Here is a 21,077-nt window from a genome sequence, read left to right as displayed (position 1 = left end):
CCATCTCATAGGGCCAAAGTGAAGATTAGATAAAAAATGCTTTCAAAGGATTTACTTATCACATTGCTACTTATAGTAAGTGGCAATTATCATTAACTGCTATTAATATACCAGAGACTATTACTTGCTGCTTTTAAGAAATATTCAATAAGCACCTACTTGGTGCCAGTGCTTGGTCTATACTGATTGGTTTTCCAAACTGTGAGTCCCTTAGGAAATAAGTTTATTTTCTATATTTGCTGATGAGGAAACTGGGGCTCAGAGCAAGAAGCATAAGATCATACAGGCAGGAGCTGGTCCAGGCAGGATTCAAACCAGGTCCCTGCTTGTACCTCTGCGAGCTGTCAATCTGTACCTCGGACTCCGAGTCTCGACCTACCCTCCCACCACCAGCCCTCAGAGCTGCTTGGGTGGGAGGACCCGAAGTCCTGCGTCCTGGGGAAGAGAGGGCTGGGGTCCCGGACTTCCACGTCCGAGAGAAGAGGGGCGGAGGACCGGGCTCTCCGGACCCTGGGCGAGGAGCACGTCATGATCCCAGATCTCTGGATCCCAGATGTGGAAGCGCACTGGGTCTCTGAAGCCCCGGTCCGGGGAAATCTTCCTCCTTCCTCGCTGAGGCCGCGCGATTTTGGCTTTCCGGCCGCGGGTTCCGAGGGGAGGAGGGAAGGGGTGCGGGGGGAGGAGCCGCAGACCTGCGACAGGGGCCGCGGGAGGAGCCAAGCCGGCACCGCGGCTGGCGCGCGGGGCTGCGGCGGCGGCGGTGGCGGCTCCGGGTGAGTCCGCTCCTCCCCTTCCCCCTGCCACAGCCCCCGCCCCAGCCTGATCCCAGGGGACTGCCCCGGCGCGTGGGGGAGGGGGTAGGTGCGGTGGCGCGAGGACCCTGGGCCAGGGAGTGGGAGTGCTGCAGCGCTCGCTGGCCACCCGAGGGAGGGGCACGTGGCCCTGGAAGGGGGTCTTGAAACACCTGGGTGTATCCCACCCTTCGCCCACCGATCCCCAGTGCATGGAGATCGTTTACCAATTCCATGACCTCTAAAGACTTAGGACTTCGCGGCCTTTCGGGGTTCTGGACATCGTTCCCTTCCCCTGCAGAGTCTTGGGACCCCGGCATCTTAACCCCCCCACCCTCCCAAAAAAATTCCCATCCCCTCTGCAGCCCGGGGAGGCATTAAGGACTTCAATTCCCAGCAGCCACTGCGGCGCCGAGTCTATAAAGTAGCAGCAGCGCGAGCGCGAGGTCTGCCGGGAATTGTAGTCTCTAAGCTCTTAACGGGGAGCTGGGGCTCCAGAGGTGGGAGGGGGTGGCTGGACCCCGTGGGGGGTCGCCTGGGGTCTGGCAGCTGGCCCGAATAGGGCAAGATGTGAGGCTTAGGCTCAGCCTTTCCTCCTGACCTCGGCCTCCAGATCAGACACTTCCTCTCACCACCCAGCGCGTGGGGACCGGTCCGCAGCCCCTTGTCCGCTCTACCAACCCCCATGGGCTGCCGCCCGCCGCCGCCTCGGCTGCCACCCAGGACACAGCAGGGGTAAGCGCAGGTGAGTCTGACCATGCCTGTCGCGGAGTCTTGGCCTTCTGCAGCACCCCCACGACACCTGTCCATCTGTGAACCCTGTTCTGTCTGTTCCTCATTTCCCTTGCATCCTCCTTTCAACCCATCTTGATGCCTGGCTCCAAGCCATGTGTCACTAATTCCCTCTCTCTCCACATCCACCTCTCTCTCCTGGCCCCGTCTCATTTATGTCCCCCATCCAGGCTTCCCTTCTGGACCCACGTCTGTCTGCCCAGCCCTTCTCTCTCCTTTTGTCTGTCTGTGATCTCCAGGCATTATCTCTCTGCTGCTTTCTTTATTTCTGCACCCCATCCAGCCTCCCGTCCCACTGCTTCTCTCCTGAAGGCATCTCTGCCCCTCTTCACTGCCCCGCTGTCCCCCCATCTCTTTAGCCCCCATGAATTACACACCAGCTCGTACTTGATCACTTATCTATCCCAAGTCCCAATCCTGGACTTTCCATCTGTCTGCCTGTTCACCTCTTTCTCTCTTCTGGGCCCAAGTTTGCCCTTCTCTCTATCTTTCTCTGCTCCCCACACCTCTCCCTCCCCCAACGTGGTCCCCATCTCTGCCTCTCCATCCCACCCCAGCTACCACCGCACATATCCACCTCTTCCCTCTCTGCCTGCCTCCATCCTCCCTCCTGCTCCTCCCCGTGTCTACCCCATCTGACCCTCCCAGTGCTTTCCCACTCTGAGGCCCTGCTTATCCTGTTCCCGCTGCCTAAAATGCTTTTCCCCACCCTAGCCCCACTGCCCACTGCCCGTGGCTGGCTCCACCTCATCCTTCAGGTCTCGGACAGCCCTCCCTGACCACCCCCCTCCCAGTTCCTTTGTGGCACATCCGCCAGCTATGTCTGGTAGAGTGCTTCTCCCAGTCTGAGAGTGTCTTGTTTATGTGTCTTTGTTTACTTGTTTACTCTTTGTCTCCCCTCATTGGATTGTGACACCAGGAAGTCGGGGAGCTCCAGTACTTTGTTTTCTGCTGAAACTGCAGCAGCCAGCACTGTGCCTAGTGTGTAGTTGGCACTCAATGAATATTTGCTGGATGAATGAATAAGTGATGAATGGCTATCACCCTGTCAGTCCATCCCTAACTTCTGTCCCTTCACCTGTGCACCCCTGATCTTTGTGTCCTCTGTCTGTCCCCTTATTTGTGCGTCCTGCCTCTTGGCCCCTTGACTGGCCTTCCCAGTCTCTTCCTCCTTGTCCATTTGTCCCTATTTTCTGTCCTCTTGTCCCTTCACACCATCTCTGTCCCCTTGGTTTGTCCAGCCCCTCTTACTGTCTTCTTGCCTGTCCACCCCTAATTTCTGTCCTCTTGTCTGTCTGCTCCTAATTTCTTTTTCTTTGTCCATCCCTCCCTCTCTACTTGTCCCATTGTCCTTCTTCCTTTAATCTCTGTCCCTAATCCATCTCCCCCAATCTCTGTTCCCTTTGCCCATCCTTCCTTCGCTCTCTTTCTCCTTCTGCCCTTATCTCCGCACCCTGCCTGCCCTGCTCCCCCATTCTGTTCCCCATCTGCACCCTTGCCCCACCCCTCCCACACACAGGACTGGACGGCCACCATGTCAGGAGACTATGAGGATGACCTCTGCCGGCGGGCACTCATCCTAGTCTCGGACCTCTGTGCACGGGTCCGAGATGCTGACACCAATGACAGATGCCAGGAGTTCAATGACCTGCGAATCCGAGGCTATCCCCGGGGTCCAGATGCAGGTCAGCACCCCTAGCTGTCTTGGCCAGCCCCCTGCCCGCACTATAGCCAGGAGATTCAGAGCAGCTTTCTATTCCCTGTGGGGCCAGTCCCTCTTAGAGTCTTGCCTCCATCCTGCTTACTGCTTCTCCCCTCCCCCAAACCTCTGATTTAAAGAGAAGGAGCTGTGTAGTCCACTTGACCCCTGACCTTTTGAGTTTTGCCCTGTGGGCCTCCCCCAACTACCACCACCAAATATCCCCTTCACGTATCTTCGTGCATCTTGCATAACGGTTAAAAGCTCAGGCTCTTGAGTCAGACTGTCTGGTTTGTTTGGGTTCAAATTCCACCTCCCCCACTTATTCACTGGATTGCTTTAGGTAAGGGACTTCTGTGCTTCAGTTTCCTCATCTGGAAAATGGGGCTAGTAAAAGTGACTGACTACCTTAGGGCAGATGAGAGACTCCGATGATATAACACGTGTGAAGTGCTTAGAGCAACATTGGACACATGGCGGTCATTCAGTGAATGTTGGGATTTATTTATTGGATACCAACTGTGTTGCAGAGGTATATGAGGTCCTTTGCATGTTTCATTGACTATTCACAGTGCCCCTTTGTGGTACATATAATCCGCATTTTCAACAGGGGAAACTGAGGCTTAGAAGGGTGAAGTGACTTTCCAAGGTCGTAGAGCTGGGAAGCAGCAGGGTTCTGAAAACTGGGAAATATCATGCGTGCCCTTGCCCAGCTGAGGAAACACGAACTGGAGGAAGCGTGTGCTCAGACATTACAACAGTCACCCTTGCTGAGCGCCGGGGCAGGGCACGCCATCTTGTGTGCAGGATGTCCAGGCGACAATGATGAGGGATGAGGCCCAGAGAGCTGCAGTCGCTGGCTCAGAGTCTCACAGCCTGTAGGTAGCAGAACCAGAGTTTGACACTGGATAGTCTACAACAGAACTGTAGTTTGAGCGTCCCCAAGACCACTCTGAGGTTCAGTGATTTGCTAGAAGGACTCCCAGAGCTCAGCAAAGCTGTGGACCGTGGTTACGGTTTATTACAGGAGCCAGGCTAAAATCAGCACAGGAAAGAGGCACATGGGGCAGAGTCCAGGAGAGACCAGGCACACGCTTTCAGTTGTCGTCTCCCAGTGGAGTTACACGGACAGTGCTTGATTTTCCCAGCAATGATGTGTGACAGCACGAACAGGGGATTGCCAACCTAGGAAGCTCACCTGAGCCTTGGTGTCCGAGGTTTTTATTGGGGGGTGAGTCGCGTAGACAGGGCTGATTGCCCAGGTAGCTGACTGTAGTCTCCAGCCCCTCTGGAAATCGAGCTGATGCCGAAGGCCGCCAGCATAAATCACAATGTTAGTTTTAGCATCGACTATCCAGCATGGTCCAAGGCCCCAGGTAAACAAAAACACCCTTATCAGGCAGAACATTCTAAGGGCTTAGAGGTTCCCTCCCAGGAGGTGATCAAGGACCAGACCTTCCTTTGGACAAGGTGAACCTTTTGCTGCTCAACTATAACACCTCTTCAAGCCCAGACCTCTCCCCAGTCTACGCTGGAGGATTGATGTTTTGACCTGGACAGGGTATGAGTCACGCTGGCAGTGGGGGACAGCATATGTCTAATTTTTCTCCCAAGCAACCCCCTTTTCTCAATTCCTCCCATGTTCAGGGAGCTGGTAAAGTCCTTACCTCTGCCTTCTAACACACCTCCAGAACTCTCAGCAGGTGTCGGTCACATAAAAAGAAACACCCTGAGGAGGGGGCAGTAGGAAACTCAGGGTACTTTTGCCAGTGCCTCATACATGACCCTGCAGGGTCACTTTCTCTCTCGCACAGTTTCAGTTTTCTCACCTATAAAATAGGATAAGTCATCCATAGATTACACAGTGTCATAAGGATTAATGTCATGCATTGCTGTAGCTTCACTGGGCAGCCCAGGGCCAGAAGGCATCCCTTTCCTGCTGTGTGTCCCCTAATGTGACAAGGCACAGCCATTCCATTCAGCTGTCATTGCCATAGCAATGGCTTAGCTACCTGCTTCCCCACCATAATCCACTGTCTGTATAGAGCAGAGATTTCCCCTGTCTTCTACTTTTCTGACACCCAGGAGTCAGTTCCAAAAAAAATTTCTCCTTTCCTTGAAGGTGAGTGCTGAAAAACCCCACTCCTGGTACCAATTACTGAATGAACCAGAAACCTTTGGTTGTAAGAACTGGGCTGTACTTGGCTTTCTCTAAGGCATATCAGCACATATTTGGGATTCAGAATGTGTTAGCTATGGTGGTCGTGTTGTTGGATGCACTGGGTGGTGGCAACAACAGGATTTATTATTCTAATAAAAATTCATGTTTGAACTACCATTAATTGGGAAGTTTTGAGGTGTGATAGCGTCATGGTAAAGACCATGGGCTTTGGAGCCAGGCTTCTTCCTAGGCTCAAATCCTGACTTCAGCTGTGGGACTTTGGGCAGGTAACTGTGTCTGTTGACTTCAGCATTTTTTTGCATGGAAAACAGGGATAATTGTGTTGCCAAACTCACATGGTATCTTCAAATCATGTTAAGGGGCAAGATTGATTGTTCCTATTTGGCAAATGGGGAATGTAAGGTTCAGAGTGGTTAAGATGTGTTCCCAAGGCCACACAGCAAGCTGTGATTTGAATGCTGACCTGCCTGTGCTGTGCAGCATCCACTCTTCCTTGATCATCTCTGAGCATTTTTGAGGACCTTGGTCCTACCTCAGAGGTTGTGTCCTCTTATAGATAGGCAGCATGGGGTAGCAATTAAGAAAATAAAATCTGGAGACAGACTGCTGGATTGAAATCTCAGATCTGTCATTTATGACCTGTGAAACCTTATACAAATCACTCAACCTCTCTGTGTCTCAGTTCCCGCATCTTTAAAATGGGTATATAGAAATACCTTGCAGAGCGTGCAGTGTGTAGATTAAGTAATGCATGTAGAGTACTTAGGACAATGCATGGCAAATACTAAATGTTAGCTCTTTGGGGACAGTAGAGGGAGGATGCTCTGACCTCAGCCTGACCCCTACCTCTGTCCTCACTCTCTCCAGACATCTCCGTGAGCCTGCTGTCGGTCATCGTGACATTCTGTGGCATTGTCCTTCTGGGTGTCTCCCTCTTCGTGTCCTGGAAGTTGTGCTGGGTGCCCTGGCGGGACAAGGGAGGCTCGGCAGTGGGCGGTGGCCCCCTGCGCAAAGACCTAGGCCCTGGGGTCGGGCTAGCAGGCCTGGTAGGCGGCGGCGGGCACCACCTGGGGGCTGGCCTGGGTGGCCATCCTCTTCTGGGCGGCCCACACCACCATGCCCACACCGCCCACCATCCACCCTTTGCCGAGCTGCTGGAGCCAGGCAGCCTGGGCGGCTCTGACACCCCCGAACCCTCCTACTTGGACATGGACTTGTATCCAGAGGCCGCAGCTGCAGTAGCCACTGGGGTCAAACCGAGCCAGACGTCCCCTGAGCTGCCCTCTGAGGCCGGGGCAGGCTCTGGGCTGCTCCTGCTGCCCCCCAGTGGTGGGGGCTTGCCCAGTGCCCAGTCGCATCAGCAGGTCACAAGCCTGGCACCCGCCACCAGGTGAGAGAGGCTGCTGGGCTGAGGGTCCACTCTGAAGTTCTGCTCTTCCTCTGTGTCTTTTTCCCATCTATGGCTTGCCTGAGTTCTAGGGTTTGGAGGAGGATTGGGGTATTGACTTCTGGATCCTGGGGAAAGAGGAGGCGGGGGCCCCAGACTACTTAGACCCAAAGGAGGGAACTGGAGGCCTGGATTCTTGGATCTAGAGTAAGGAGGAAGCTGGGGGCAGGACTCCAGGGTCAGGAAAGTGGAGGAGAATGGCGGTTGGACACTCAAATCCCTAAGGTCCTAAGGCACAAGGCTATTCATCCCTTTCACTGCAAGCCAGGATTAGTAGTGGGACCTGGCGTTCATTCATTCATTTTCCTCATTCTGCACATGTATACTGAACATTGTGAGTATGAGCCAGGCCTGAGCTGGATAACGGGAAAACACCGGACTCTGCCCTCATGTCACTCACAGGCCAGGGGAGGTGGCCCCAGCTTGGCTGTCCCAATGCAGCCAGGCTAGGGAGGCTGCATCGGGCGGGTTGGGGGCTCCCCAGGAGGCCCCAATTCTAGTCTGTGAGCAGGCTGGGGGCTCCCTGGAGGTGGAGGTGTCTCGGCTGAGACCTGCAGAGTGAGGAAGAGTTAGCCAGGCATAGAGGCACGAGTGTGACCTGGGCATCCCTAGCGGAGGGAGCACCCTGTGCAAAGGCGAGAGGGGAAGATCATAGTGCCCTGTGGGAACAGCCAGTGGTCACCAAGGCATGAGAACAAGTTTGAAAAAAGAAAACTTGGGTGATGTGGGTGCAGATACCAGACCATGTGAGGCCCTCAGCATCAGGCTGAGGGGTGGGACTTTGTCCAGGGGGTACTGGGGAGCCATGGGAGGCCTGTGAGCAGGGGAGGGGCAGGATCACCTCTGGGTGTAGAAGGACCCTCTGGGGCAGTGGCGGGAAAGACTGGAGGCCAAGAGTCCAGGCAGGAGAGGACAAGGCCTGAGGTGGGGCAGTGGGGAGAGAAAGGAGAGAGGGTCGGGAGATTCAGAGAAGGGCAGAAGAGGGTTGGAAGAAGCTTGGGCTGTGTAGGGCCCAGAGGTTCACGGAGAAGTTATTCTGGGTCAGCAGCTTGAGGTCCAGAGGAGGCTTCTGGAAGCTGGTACATCCATGGGTCTAGCTTAGAAATGGAGATGACCTCCCCCCCGATACAAATGGGGAAACTGAGGCTCAGAAAGCACAAGTGGCTTGCTCAAGGTAACACAGTGAGCAAAGCAGGGGATTTGTGGCTGGAGGGGTTGAGGAGAAAGCAGGGAGGCATCTCCCCGGTCTTTGGATGCAATCAAAGATGGGAGCACTGACCCCACCTTGACCTCCCCCACCTCCTGCAGGTACCCAGCCCTGCCCCGGCCCCTCACCCAGCAGACTCTGACCTCCCAACCGGACCCAAGCAGTGAGGAGCGGCCACCTGCCCTACCCTTACCCCTGCCGGGCGGTGAGGAAAAAGCCAAACTCATCGGGCAGATTAAGCCGGAGCTGTACCAGGGGACTGGACCCGGTGGCCGGCGGGGAGGCGGGGCCCCAGGCTCCGGAGAGGCGGGTGCAGGGGCGCCCTGTGGCCGCATCAGCTTTGCCCTGCGGTACCTCTATGGCTCCGACCAGCTGGTGGTGCGGATCCTGCAGGCCTTGGACCTCCCCGCCAAGGACTCCAATGGCTTCTCAGACCCCTACGTCAAGATCTACCTGCTGCCAGACCGCAAGAAAAAGTTTCAGACCAAGGTCTGGGTCGGCAGGCTGGACATCAGGGTCCCACAGAGAAGGGAGCTGGGGGGCCTGGACTCCCAGGTCTAAGGGAGGAGGAGCTGGGGACCCAGACCCCTGGGTGTGAGGGAGGAGGGGCTGGAATCTCAGACACTTGAGGTGACACGGAGGAGGGGCCCAGGGCTGTGACTCCAGGGTATGAAAGAGCTGGGGTCCCCTGAGTCTGGGGGAGGAAGGGCTGGGGGCTGGGACTCCTGGGTCCTGGGAGTAGGGGCTGATGGGCATGGTGTCGGTCTCCCTCTCTCACCCTCTCCTGCCAGGTGCACAGGAAGACCCTGAACCCTGTCTTCAACGAGACATTTCAGTTCTCGGTGCCCCTGGCAGAGCTGGCCCAGCGCAAACTGCACTTCAGTGTCTATGACTTTGACCGCTTCTCACGGCATGACCTCATCGGCCAGGTGGTGCTGGACAACCTCCTGGAGCTGGCGGAGCAGCCCCCCGACCGCCCACTCTGGAGGGACATCGTGGAGGGCGGCTCGGTCAGTGGTCCCTGCCTCCCGCCCACCTCTCCCCCGACTGCCCCCTCCCTGATGGCCCGAGACCCCTCGGTTTGCAGTCTCCTTTCTCTGAGACTTCCCAACCTCCTGACTTCTTGTCCCCAGATTTTCTTGTAAACTGTGTTGTGCTGGGGACTATTGAATAGAGAATGATATGACAGGCACCGTTGCCCTCTCCAAGTGCGTCAAATGTTAGCATTGCGCCTGGATCCCAGATATCCCAACTTCTCACCCCCTTGCCATCTGATGACTTCTACCCTCTGACCCCAGATTTCTGACCCTTCGACTTCCCGACCCCAGAGTTCCTGGGCTTTTGTTTTTCCAGCTTCCTTCTCTGTCTAACCTCCCGACTCCAGTGTCTGGACTTCCAGAAGCCCCGGTCCCTCTCCCATCTCTGAACTCCAGTTCTGTCACATTCTGACCCTCTGCTTCTCCATGGCCCCCCTGAATCCTGGTGGTGTGATCTCTCAGGCCTCAGACATTGGGACCCCCAATATCCTGACACCCCACAATTCTGCCGGCATCCAGATTGTAGGGCCCACAGCGCTGACCCCCCAATACCCACTTCCTCATTCCTGACGACCCTGCCCTCTGGCACCTCCCTCTTCTGTATGCTCTGTCCCTCCCCCAGCCCCACTCCTAGGTCCTTGCTGGGTGTCCTGAGCCCTTCCACCCCCAAACCTCAGACCCCCAGCTCCAGCCTGTGGCTTACCCAGCATTCCAGTTCTCTGCCAATGTCGGGGGACCGTGTGGGAGAGGCTGTCCTTACATGAGGAGGGGCCAAGCCCTGCCCGCCTGGTGGCCACCCCCAAGTCCAGCCTCTGCGATCTAAGTGCCTAGTTCTAGGATCCCTGCACCCAGGGCCCCTGTCTGTCCTTCCAAGCCCTGCTCCTGGTCACCGCCAGCCGTGGCAGCCCCACGCGAAGACCCTCTCCCTACGTCCATCTTGGCCTCCTTCTTGTGCCTGTCTCTTCTCATTTTCTCTCCCCATCTTCATCACTTGTGGCCTTCCTCATTCATTCATTCCTTCCTTCAAACACTGTGTTTTCAGGATCAGGACCTACGGATCCCAGACAGTCCTCAGGAGCTCCAGGTCTAGGCTGTCACACAGTTGGTGTCAGGGGAAACTGGAGGGGCATCTGCTCAGGGCATGGAGGAGCTTGGGGGATGAGGTGACAGGAAGCCCAGATCTGAAGGCCAAGGAGGAGCCTGGAGATGGGGAGGGAACAGCCTGGGCGAAGGCCTGAGGGGAGTGAGCGGGGTGTCCAAGGACCTGGTTGGAGGCCACAGGGCTGGGCAGGAGAGGTCACGGCTCCAAATCTATCTGTGTGTGTCGGGCGGGATCCGTCTCCCTGGAAACCTCATTCTGGGTCTTGGTGTATCCCCTGCTCTCTCAGGCTGACTCCTCGTGTGTTCCTTCTCAGTCTTTGTCCCCCTCTGTCTGTGCCCCTGCACTCTCGTTCTGGGTCTGTCACCCTCTCTGGGTCTTTTACTCACCCCCAAGTCTGTGTCCTCCCATCTCTCTGATCTCTGTCCCCATCTCTCTGGGTCTCTGTCCCCATCTCTCTGGGTCTCTGTCTCCCCCCACCCCGCCCCGGGGCCTCTGGGTCTCTGTCCTCCCTCTCTCTGGGTCTCTGTCCCCCACCCCGGGTCTCTGTCACTCTTCCTTAAGAACTCTGGGGGTCTGTCTTGCCCACTGCATATCTCAGTGTTTTGGCCTCTGTCTCTGTCTGTTTCCACCGTGTTCTCTCTCCCTCCCTCTCTCTCTCCCCTCACTCATGCCTCTTCCAATCTTCCCTGCAGAACAAAATAGGCTTTGACGGTCGGTCGTGGGCAGCTGTGGCCAGGGGAGTCACCAGGCCTTGGCCCGGAGTCAGATTGTTAAGTGGATCGGAAACCTGAGCCCTGGATGTCAGGGAGGAGAGCTGGAGGCTCGGGAAGGGAGAGAAAATCAGCAAGAGATGGGTAGACACTGAGGCGAGATATCCCTGAACCCCTTTCCCAACTGCAGGAAAAGGCAGATCTTGGGGAACTCAATTTCTCACTCTGCTACCTCCCCACGGCCGGGCGCCTCACCGTGACCATCATCAAAGCCTCTAACCTCAAAGCGATGGACCTCACCGGCTTCTCGGGTGAGGGCCTGGGTTGGCAGTGGGGTCTGAGGGACCAGGGTGCTGGGGGCCTGGACCCTGGGTCTGAGGGAGGAGGGCGCTGGGGGCCTGGACCCCTGGGTCTGAGGGACCAGGGGGCTGGGAATCCAGATCCCTGGGTCTGAGGGAGGAGGGGGCTGGGGGCCTGGACCCCTGGGTCTGAGGGAGGAGGGGCTGGGGGCCCGGACCCCTGGGTCTGGGGAGGGAGGGGCTGGGGGTCTGGACCCCTGGGTCTGAGGGAGGAGGGGCTGGGGGCCCGGACCCCTGGGTCTGAGGGAGGAGGGGCTGGGGGCCCAGACCCCTGGGTCTGAGGGAGGAGGGGCTGGGGGTCTGGACCCCTGGGTCTGAGGGAGGAGGGGCTGGGGGCCCGGACCCCTGGGTCTGAGGGAGGAGGGGCTGGGAGCCCGGACCCCTGGGTCTGAGGGAGGAGGGGGCTGGGGGTCTGGACCCCTGGGTCTGAGGGAGGAGGGGGCTGGGGGTCTGGACCCCTGGGTCTGAGGGAGGAGGGGCTGGGGGCCGGAACCCCTGGGTCTGAGGGAGGAGGGGTTGGGGACCTGGACCCCTGGGTCTGAGGGAGGAGGGGCTGGGGGCCGGGACCCCTGGGTCTGAGGGAGGAGGGGCTGGGGGCCGGGACCCCTGGGTCTGAGGGAGGAGGGGTTGGGGACCTGGACCCCTGGGTCTGAGGGAGGAGGGGCTGGGGGCCGGGACCCCTGGGTCTGAGGGAGGAGGGGGCTGGGGGCCTGGACCCCTGGGTCTGAGGGAGGAGGGGTTGGGGACCTGGACCCCTGGGTCTGAGGGAGGAGGGGCTGGGGGCCGGGACCCCTGGGTCTGAGGGAGGAGGGGCTGGGGGCCGGGACCCCTGGGTCTGAGGGAGTCGCTGTTCAGTACTTTATTTCTGCCCTCAGACCCCTACGTGAAGGCCTCTCTGATCAGCGAGGGGCGGCGTCTGAAGAAGCGGAAAACCTCCATCAAGAAGAACACGCTGAACCCCACGTACAACGAGGCGCTGGTGTTCGACGTGGCCCCAGAGAGCGTGGAGAACGTGGGGCTCAGCATCGCCGTGGTTGACTACGACTGGTGAGGGGCGCGGCCCGGGCGGGGGGATGCGGGTGCGGCCCGGCTGCCCCCCGGTGCTCACCACCCCCAACCCCCAGCATCGGACACAACGAGGTGATCGGCGTGTGCCGCGTGGGCCCCGACGCCGCCGACCCCCACGGCCGCGAGCACTGGGCCGAGATGCTGGCCAACCCGCGCAAGCCCGTGGAGCACTGGCATCAGCTGGTGGAGGTGAGTAGGCCCCAGCACTGCTGCCCCGCCATTCACCTGCTCCCCTCTCCGCCTTTCATTCGTGCAACGCATCGTGTCTGGGCCGCGGGTCGGACGGCCTAGGTTCGAATCCCTGCTCTGCCCACTTCAGCTGTGTGACTCCGAGCAAGTTACTTAACCTGTGCCTTGTTGTCCTCAGCTGAGAAATGAGGGTGTTGATAGCATCCACGGTTAAGATAAATGTGAGATTCCGTGAGTTAAATGTGCACTAAATGGTCAGCTACTGTCGTGATTACCCGCTGCCAAGCCCGAAATAAAGGGAGGAAACTGGGTGGTAAGATGGAGCGAGGGGTTTTGGGTTTGGGTTTGTTTTTGTTTGTTGTTTTTTTTTTAGAACAGGCTGTGAAAATTAGTTGATTTTCGTGTACTGGATGGGCATCAGCAATTTTTAATAAATGAACAAGAAAATAATAAAATAAAATAGAACAGAAAATTTCATAAGGCAGCTCCCATTGTAAAGATCATAATGTCAATTTGTTTCTCCCTATGGGTTGTGGTCCAAAAGGTTTGGAAGTCTGAGAGGTAGAGGGAATCTGCGTGGGGGGTTGGGGGTTGCTTTTTAGATTATGGCGTCAGGGAGGGCCTCTCTGAGGAGGTGACATTTGAGCAGGGATCTGGAGGTTGCGAAGGAGTGGGCTTAGGTGAAGGTTTGAAGAAGGCTGCAGGGGGAGGGCACAGCACGGGGAAAACCAGGAGGCAGGGACTGGGTGTGGTGGCTCACGCCTGTCATCCTAGCACTCTGGGAGGCCGAGGCAGGAGGATCGCTTGAGGTCAGGAGTTCAAGACCAGCCTCAGCAAGAGTGAGACCTCTACTAAAAATAGTAAAACTTAGCCGGGCGTGGTGGTGCATGCCTGTAGTCCCAGCTACTTGGGAGGCTGAGGCAGGAGGATCGCTTAAGCCCAGGAGTTTGAGGTTGCAGTGAGCTACGATGATGCCACAGCACTCTAGGCCTGGCAACAGAGCGAGACTCTGTCTCAAAATTTTTTTAAAAAAGCCAGGAGGCAGGGGGAAGAAGGGGTGGGGCAGAACACATGGGGTCTCTCTGGTGGCGTGATCATAACTGTTTAAAGATTTAAGATCATTACTTGGTGAAGAGAAATCATCAGTTGCATTTGTTATCATCAGTACATTGCTTTTGAAATCACTGAATAGTTCTCTATTACGTAAACATATCACAATGTCAATCTATTCTGTTAATGGACATTTGGATTGTTTCCAGTTTGGGGATATTGCGAATAAATTTGTCACAAACATTCATCAATTAAAAAGAAAGAGAAATCATCAAACATGGTCATTCTCTCAATAGAAAACAAGAAGCACAAAGAAGTAGATTTAGAAAATACTAGTGATGAATTTGCTTTCATTAAAAGCCAAGAAAGTAAAATTATACTAAATTCTGTTTAGGATATAAATAAAAGATTAATGTTCTGATTTTCAAATATACTTACTCTTCATTTTTTCAGTATTTTTCAACTATTTAACATTCTGGAAAAAATTTTAACCATTAAAAAATACATAAAAACATGTAAATAGGGGCACATCTTTTTCCTTTGGCCTGGAAGTCCCTGGCAGTTTGAAATGGCATGAGGCTGGCCTTTATTTAAAATTTGGTATTTTGTTCATCATAGATTTTATTTGTATTAATTTTTATTTTTAAAAAATATTACATTAAAATATTCTTTATCTTGATTGATGAGTTTGGGGCACATCCTTAAATTTAGTAACAGTGAAAATTTCACCTCACCCAAGTCTAGCCCTGCTTTGGACGCTGTTCCAGTGTGACGAGGACTTTAAGAGCTGGGCACAGAGCTCACATTTGAGATTTGAGAAGACTGTGACTCTACTTAGGTGGACAGGATGGAGGCCACTCCCTCCTTCCGTCATTCGCTCTGCTCCTACTTCATTCAGTCATTCACTCTACAAACTTCTCCAGGACTTTCTAGCGAGCCACCGCCCATGCTGGGCAGTGCTGGAGACGCAGAGAGAACCTGGGCGGAATCCTGGCCCTGCCCGTGAATTTCAGCGCATAGTGTGACGCTTGGCCCCAGAGGGTCCTTCTGCATCCAAGCTGCCCTGGTCCCTCCCTTGCTCACAGCCTTCCCAGTGCCCCCCAGGACAGAGTGTCTGCCCCTCTGAGGCCATGCAGGGTCCGCCCCACTCAGCCCTGCCACCTCATCTCTCCTCACATTTGCAGCAACTTTGCTTTCTTGTGCCTCAGTTTCCCCATCTGTAGAATGGAATTGTAATACCATTTGCCCCATCACTTTGGAGCCGAGTGAGCATTGTAAATAATGACACAGGACTGACGTCCTCTTGGTTATTAGCAGTTGTTTTGCCTCTGCCCACAATTCCTGAACCTTCTGGATTTTCCCCTTCAGGAAAAGACTTTGACCAGCTTCACAAAAGGCAGCAAAGGACTATCAGAGAAAGAGAACTCAGAGTGAGGGGTAAGGAACCCAGAGCAAAGGGGAGGGGGCTGGGGGCCTGGACTCCTGGGTCTGAGGGAGGAGGGGGCTGGGGGCCGGGACCCCTGGGTCTGGGGAGGAGGGCTGGGGGCCTGGACCCCTGGGTCTGGGGAGGAGGGGCTGGGGGCCTGGACCCCTGGGTCCGGGGAGGAGGGGGCTGGGGGCCTGGACCCCTGGGTCCGGGGAGGAGGGGCTGGGGGCCTGGACCCCTGGGTCTGGGGAGGAGGGGCTGGGGGCCTGGACTCCTGGGTCTGGAGGAGGAGGGGGCTGCGGTCCAAGATTCCTGGGTCCCGGGGTTGTTATGCTGCTACAGCAGGTCATGGCCCTGCTCTCTGCCATTGCTGACCCCTCCTCCCCTGCCCCATCCTACAGGTCTGGCCTAGGCCCGGGATCGGACCAGGTCCCCTCAGGACCCCATCCTTTCCTGCCCGGACCGTGAATTCACCTCCTCGAAGCCATAACGTCCGAGCTGCTGGTGCGGGGCAGCCCGGGGCCTGCCCTTCCTACCCCCAGAGGAGAGAGGGTGGGAGGCAGGCGGGCCTAGCTCCCTGTTTCAGGGTGGGGGGCACTCAGCCTCCACTATGTCTCCTCTTCCCTGGGGCTCCCCCTCGAGGCGAGGGGCCGTGCATGTCTGGGGGACCCCCACCCCCAAGCCCTCTGTCTGTCTCTCTTTGCTGTTTGTCCGAGACTTGGTGTCCTGACCCTCGTTATCTCTGTGAATGTCAACGGGCCAATCCTCTGTGTCCCCTCAGACACACACACCTGTGTCCCCCCTTCTGTTCACCACACCCCGAGTCTGGCCGACCCCCCACTGCTGCTGCTGTCAACGCCAGAATAAACGCTCTCTGTGGGTCTCACCCCAGCTGGGGCTCCTGTCCTCTCTGACACTGGGAAGCTCGATTGGAACATGCCGGCTCTGCATTCAGACAAATGTGTTTCTTTCACTGGCTGGGCAACTTTTTTTTTTTTTTTTTTAAATCTCACTCTGTCGCCCTGGCTAGAGTGCAGTGGCATCATCATAGCTCACTGCAGCCTCAAACTCCTGGGCTCAAATAATCCACCTGCCTCAGCCTCCTGAGTAGCTGGGACTACAGGCGTGTGCCACCACGCCCAGCTCATTTTTCTACTTTTTGTAGAGACGGGGTTTCGCTCTAGCTCAGGCTGGTCTTGAACTCCTGAGCTCAAGCGATCCTCCTACCCCGTCCTCCCAGAGTGCTAGGATTACAGGCGTGAGCCACCACGCCTGGCCTGGGCAACTTAATCTCGTTAAGCCTCAGTTTCTAAAGATTACATTATATCCAGAACCACTGTGTTTATAGGACACAAAATGCAACTCAAAGCCACAAACAGAATTGAAAGACCCTGGGAGACCCTGAGAACACAGAGGGACTTTAGATCCAGGTGTTCAAAAGATGCTTTCAGGCCGGGCGCGGTGGCTCACGCCTGTAATCCTAGCACTCTGGGAGGCCGAGGTGGGCGGATCGTTTGAGCTCAGGAGTTCGAGACCAGCCTGAGCAAAGAGCGAGACCCCACCTCTACTAAAAATAGAAAGAAATTATATGGACAGCTAAAAAATATATATAGAAAAAAAAAATTAGCCGGGCTTGGTGACGCATGCCTGTAGTCCCAGCTACTCGGGAGGCTGAGACAGGAGGATCCCTTGAGCTCAGGAGTTTGAGGTTGCTGTGAGCTAGGCTGACGCCACGGCACTCACTCTAGCCTGGGCAACAGAGTGAGACTCTGTCTCAAAAAAAAAAAAAAAAGATGCTTTCATTTCTGCTTTTGTCTTCATTGACTTCATTCTCAGGTGGGTCTTTGCTGTGGTGATGAAATAGTAACGAAGTGGTAAAAATCAGAGCTGCAAGCTTCTAATGCTGTGTCTGTAATGATGCCTTCAGCTGCAAAACAACTCCCAATTGAAAGAGCTTAAACGATAGAGATTTCTTGTGTTCATATAACAAATCTTTCAAAAACAGTCCCAGGGTTAGTTCGGCTGCTCAACAGGTTGGCATCTCTAAGATCGGTTTTCCTTCCCCTCCTGAGTACAAACTGTCTCAAGCAGCACCACGCATCATGTTCTCACACGGTGACATCTAAAGCAAGCATTGTGGACAGGGGTCTCCCCAGAAGTCCCCTTATTTCTCTCTTGCCACAACCGGGTTCTGTGGCCACCCCAAGTTACAAATCAGTCTGGGACAATGAGCGTCTGTCATCTCTAGTCCACATTGTGGGGTGCAGGCTTTGTTTATGAGGAAGTAGAGGGAGGGGAACGATTGTTGGGGAGGAAATTAACAGGATCTGCCGCAATTGCAAGAAATTAATGGGATTTGTAATCGCCTTCAGAGCAGGTAACTTCAGATTAAACAAAATGAGGATCCCTCTCCCTCAGCCTCCGTATCATTCAGGAAAAGGATTCCAATTGGTCCTGCACAAGCCTCGGATGGCCATGTCAGGCCAATCGTTGCGTTCAGTTGGGCTGGCAAGCTGTCGGCCCGCCCCCTGCCATCGCTGACTCCTCCCCTGCCCATGTTGCCCGGGATTGGCCCAGAGGCCCCCGGGACCTCATCCCTTTTGGCTGGAATGGTGAATTCAACTCCTCGGAGCCAAAACACTCTTTAGTGGAGAACATAAGGGCCCCTTGATTGACAGTTGCAACAATCACATGGCAGTGGGCATGGGGACAGTCCCTCAAAGTAGTAGGTGACCACTACTTCTGCCGTTTGCATTAATTCACACCTGCATTCCTGCACACACCAATTTCAAAAACTTCCCACACCATGAAAATTGGTACAACAGCTGTATTGGTTTGCTAGGGCTGCAAACTGGCTGAAAACACAGAAATGTATTCCCTCACAGTTCTGGAAGCCAGAAGTCTGTAGTGAAGGTATTGGCAGGGTTGGTTTCTTCTGAGGCTCTGAGGGAAAATCCATTCTATGCCTCTCTCCTAGCTCCTGGGAGCTGCCGGCAGTTGGCATTCCTTGGCTTGGAGATACATCACTCCAATCCCTGCTCCGTCACCTTCTCTACTGTGTGTCTCTGTGTCTCAGATCTGCCTCTGCCTTTCTCTTTTCAGGACACCTGTCCTTGGATTTAGGGACCACTCTAATTCCAGGATGATCTCATTTGGAGATCCTTAATTATATCTGCAAACGCCCTTTTTTTCAAATAAGGTCAAATTCACAGGTTCCTGGGGTTAGAACATGGACATACGTAGATTTTGGGGACCAACATTCGACCCACTACAACCACATTGAAAAACAGTTTGTCAGTTTTTACAAAGTTAAACATAGACTTATCACACGACTCAGCAATCCTACTCCTAAATATTTATCCACGAGAAATAAAAACATGTTCACACACACATGTTCTATGGCAATCTTATTCACAATAGCCCCCATCTGGAAAACTGGAAGCAACCTGCATGTCCATCAGCAGGAGGTTGGATAAACGAACTGTGGTATATCCCTAGGATGGAATACAACTCAGCCATAAAAACAACCACCTGTGATATGTGTATCACTGTGGATAAATCTCACAAACATATGTTTTGTGAAAGAGGACACAAAAGAGTACATACTGTATGATTCCATTTATGTGAAATTGCAGAAGAGGAAACATTCATCTGTAGGGACAAAAAGCAGATCAGTGGTTGTCTGGGGACAGTAGTGGGGGTGGGTGGCTATGGGGAGATTGATTACAAATGGGCACAAGAGAAACTTTAGGGATGATGGAACTATTCTATATTTTAGTTGGGGGTGGTCACACAACTGCATACACTGTCAGAATGCATTGCATTTAAAATTGGTACATTTAAAAGTTTTTTAATTGTTGCAAAATACACAGAACATAAAATTTACCATCTTAACCATTTTTCTGTGTACAGTTGCATTGAGTACGTTCACGTTGTTGTGCAAACATCGCTACCATCCATCTCCAGAATTCTTTTCATCTTGAAAAATTGAAACTCTGTACCCATTAAACAACTCTCCATTCCCCTCTCTTTTCCAGCCCCAGGCAAGCGCCATTCTACTTTCTGGAAAAGTCTCTACAAATTTGACTACTGTAGGTGCCCTATGTAAGTGGAATTATACAGTATTTGTCTTTCCGTGACTGGATTGCTTTTCTTAGCATAATGTCCTCAAGGTTCACCCAGGTTGTAGCATGTGTCAGAATTTCCTTCCCTTTTAAGGTCGAAAAATACTTCATGACATGTATATACCACATTTACTTTATCCATTTATCCATTGATGAACACTCGGGTTGCTTTCTTCCACCCTTTGGTTATTGTGAATAATGGTGCTATGAACATGGGTTGCATATATCTCTTTGAAAAACTGATGCATTTTCTTGCACATAAATTATACCTCAATAAGGTTAGTTAAAAAAAGAACACGCCCACCTGACATAACACAACCATCCTGGGTACAACTGCAGAGGTGTTCACCCCATCCCCAAAGGGGATGTAAGCCAAAGCCACATTCAATCCCTAGATCAGGATTTTGTGACATTGAGTATTCCTTTTATCAAGGGCGCATGGAGTTTCTCTTGATCCAGAAAACTAATGCTAAATGAAAATCATAGCCACCCTCAGCAACGTACCACAGTGTAGAACAGTGAAGGGAGAACAGAAAAGCTACCACAATTCTCATTTATAAAAGAGGAGAAAGAAGAACAAAATAGCATGGCTGTTTGCCCGTATTTGTCAAGACTCTGCAGCTTGCAAGTGACAGAAAACTTGCCCTTTTTTGTGACACAGAAAAATGCATAAATATCTAGTGTGTATTGCTCAATTTGCAAACTGAGCACAGCCATGGAACCAGCCCTGGGTCATGGACTAGATCATGACCAGCTCCCCAGGCCCCTCTTGCTCCTTGGTGGTCACTCCTTCACCTGAAAGTTAACTACTGTCCTGATTTCTGACACCATAAGTCAGTTTTCCTTGTTTTTGAACTCCAGTAAATGGAATCCTACAGTGTGTAGATGTGTGTCTGGCTTCTCTCATTCAGCATATGTCTGTGAGATTCATCCGCGTTGTTGCTGGTTGCTGTAGGATGTTCATTTTCATTGCCATATAAGAGTGTATTATGGGAATATACCATAATTGATTTATCTATTCTACTGTTGATCAACATTCTGGTGCTATCACTTATAGTGCTGCTAGGAACATTGCATTTTGGTGAACATATGTAGGCATTTCTGTTGGGTATAAACCTAGAAGTGTAATTGCTGGGTCCTAGGGAGTATGTATGTTCGGCTTTAATAGACACTGCCAAACAGTTTGCCTAAGTCATTGTCTCCATTTATACCCCCACCAGCAGTCTCTGAGAATTTCAGTTGCAAATCAACATTTGGTATGGTCAGTCCTTCTAATTTTTTGCAATTCTGGCAGGGGTGAGCAGTGTTTTATAATATTATGGTTTTAATTTACTTTTTCCCGATGTCTAATGAAATGTAATGCTTTTGCAAATATTTATTGGCCATTTGGATATCCTCTTTTGTGAAGTGCCAACTCACATCATTTTTTCATTTTTCTATTAGATTTTCTGCCTTTTCTAATTGACTAGCAGTTCTTTATATATTCTGCATGTGAGTCCTTTGTTAGAAAACATATTATTCTCCCACTCTGTGGCTTGTCTTTTCATTCTCTTAATGGTATTTTTTGATGAACATAAGTTTATATTTTAATAGAGTCCAATTTATTAATATTTTTCCTTATAGTTAAGGTTTCTTTTGTTTCTTGTTTAAGAAACCTTTTCTTGTCCTGAAAGTTCTAGATATTCTACAATGTTTTCTTCTAGAGTTTTTTTTGTTGTTGTTGTTGTTTAAACTTTAACATTTAGATCTACAACCCATTTGCAATCAATTTTTGTGTGTGGTGTGAGGTAGGGGTCATATAGCTATTTAATGGCCCAGCCCTTTTATTCAAAAAGATCATTTTTTTCCTCACTGCACTGCAGTATTACTTTCATCATAAACCAAGTGACCATAT

The 21,077-nt window shown here is 53.0% G+C and overlaps 1 protein-coding gene across 1 annotated transcript; it reads left to right on the top strand.

Annotated features, from left to right (window-relative positions):
• Positions 1–699: 699 nt before the first annotated feature.
• On the top strand, positions 700–15,950 carry SYT3 (synaptotagmin 3). The gene is made up of 11 exons (XM_069457477.1): positions 700–773; positions 1,157–1,536; positions 3,103–3,268; positions 6,332–6,854; positions 8,220–8,607; positions 8,910–9,128; positions 11,158–11,278; positions 12,202–12,373; positions 12,451–12,583; positions 15,002–15,070; positions 15,461–15,950. The coding sequence occupies exons 3-10, from the start codon at positions 3,118–3,120 to the stop codon at positions 15,065–15,067; spliced, it is 1,773 nt and encodes a 590-aa protein (XP_069313578.1). The 5' UTR covers positions 700–773; positions 1,157–1,536; positions 3,103–3,117; the 3' UTR covers positions 15,068–15,070; positions 15,461–15,950.
• Positions 15,951–21,077: the final 5,127 nt, after the last annotated feature.

This window comes from Eulemur rufifrons, chromosome 24 (assembly GCF_041146395.1).
Source record: "Eulemur rufifrons isolate Redbay chromosome 24, OSU_ERuf_1, whole genome shotgun sequence".
In the NCBI taxonomy this organism is placed as follows: domain Eukaryota; kingdom Metazoa; phylum Chordata; class Mammalia; order Primates; family Lemuridae; genus Eulemur; species Eulemur rufifrons.
The sequence above is the reverse complement of the archived record's forward strand: the minus strand, read 5'-3'. Positions and strand labels throughout refer to the sequence as shown.

Bases quoted from the DNA above. Each gene is read 5' to 3' on its own strand.
- SYT3 (XM_069457477.1), top strand. From the start codon at position 3,118: ATGTCAGGAGACTATGAGGATGACCTCTGCCGGCGGGCACTCATCCTA. The intron at 3,269-6,331 runs GTCAGCACCCCT...CACTCTCTCCAG, and splicing joins TCCCCGGGGTCCAGATGCAG to ACATCTCCGTGAGCCTGCTG. The intron at 12,584-15,001 runs GTGAGTAGGCCC...TTTCCCCTTCAG, and splicing joins ACTGGCATCAGCTGGTGGAG to GAAAAGACTTTGACCAGCTT.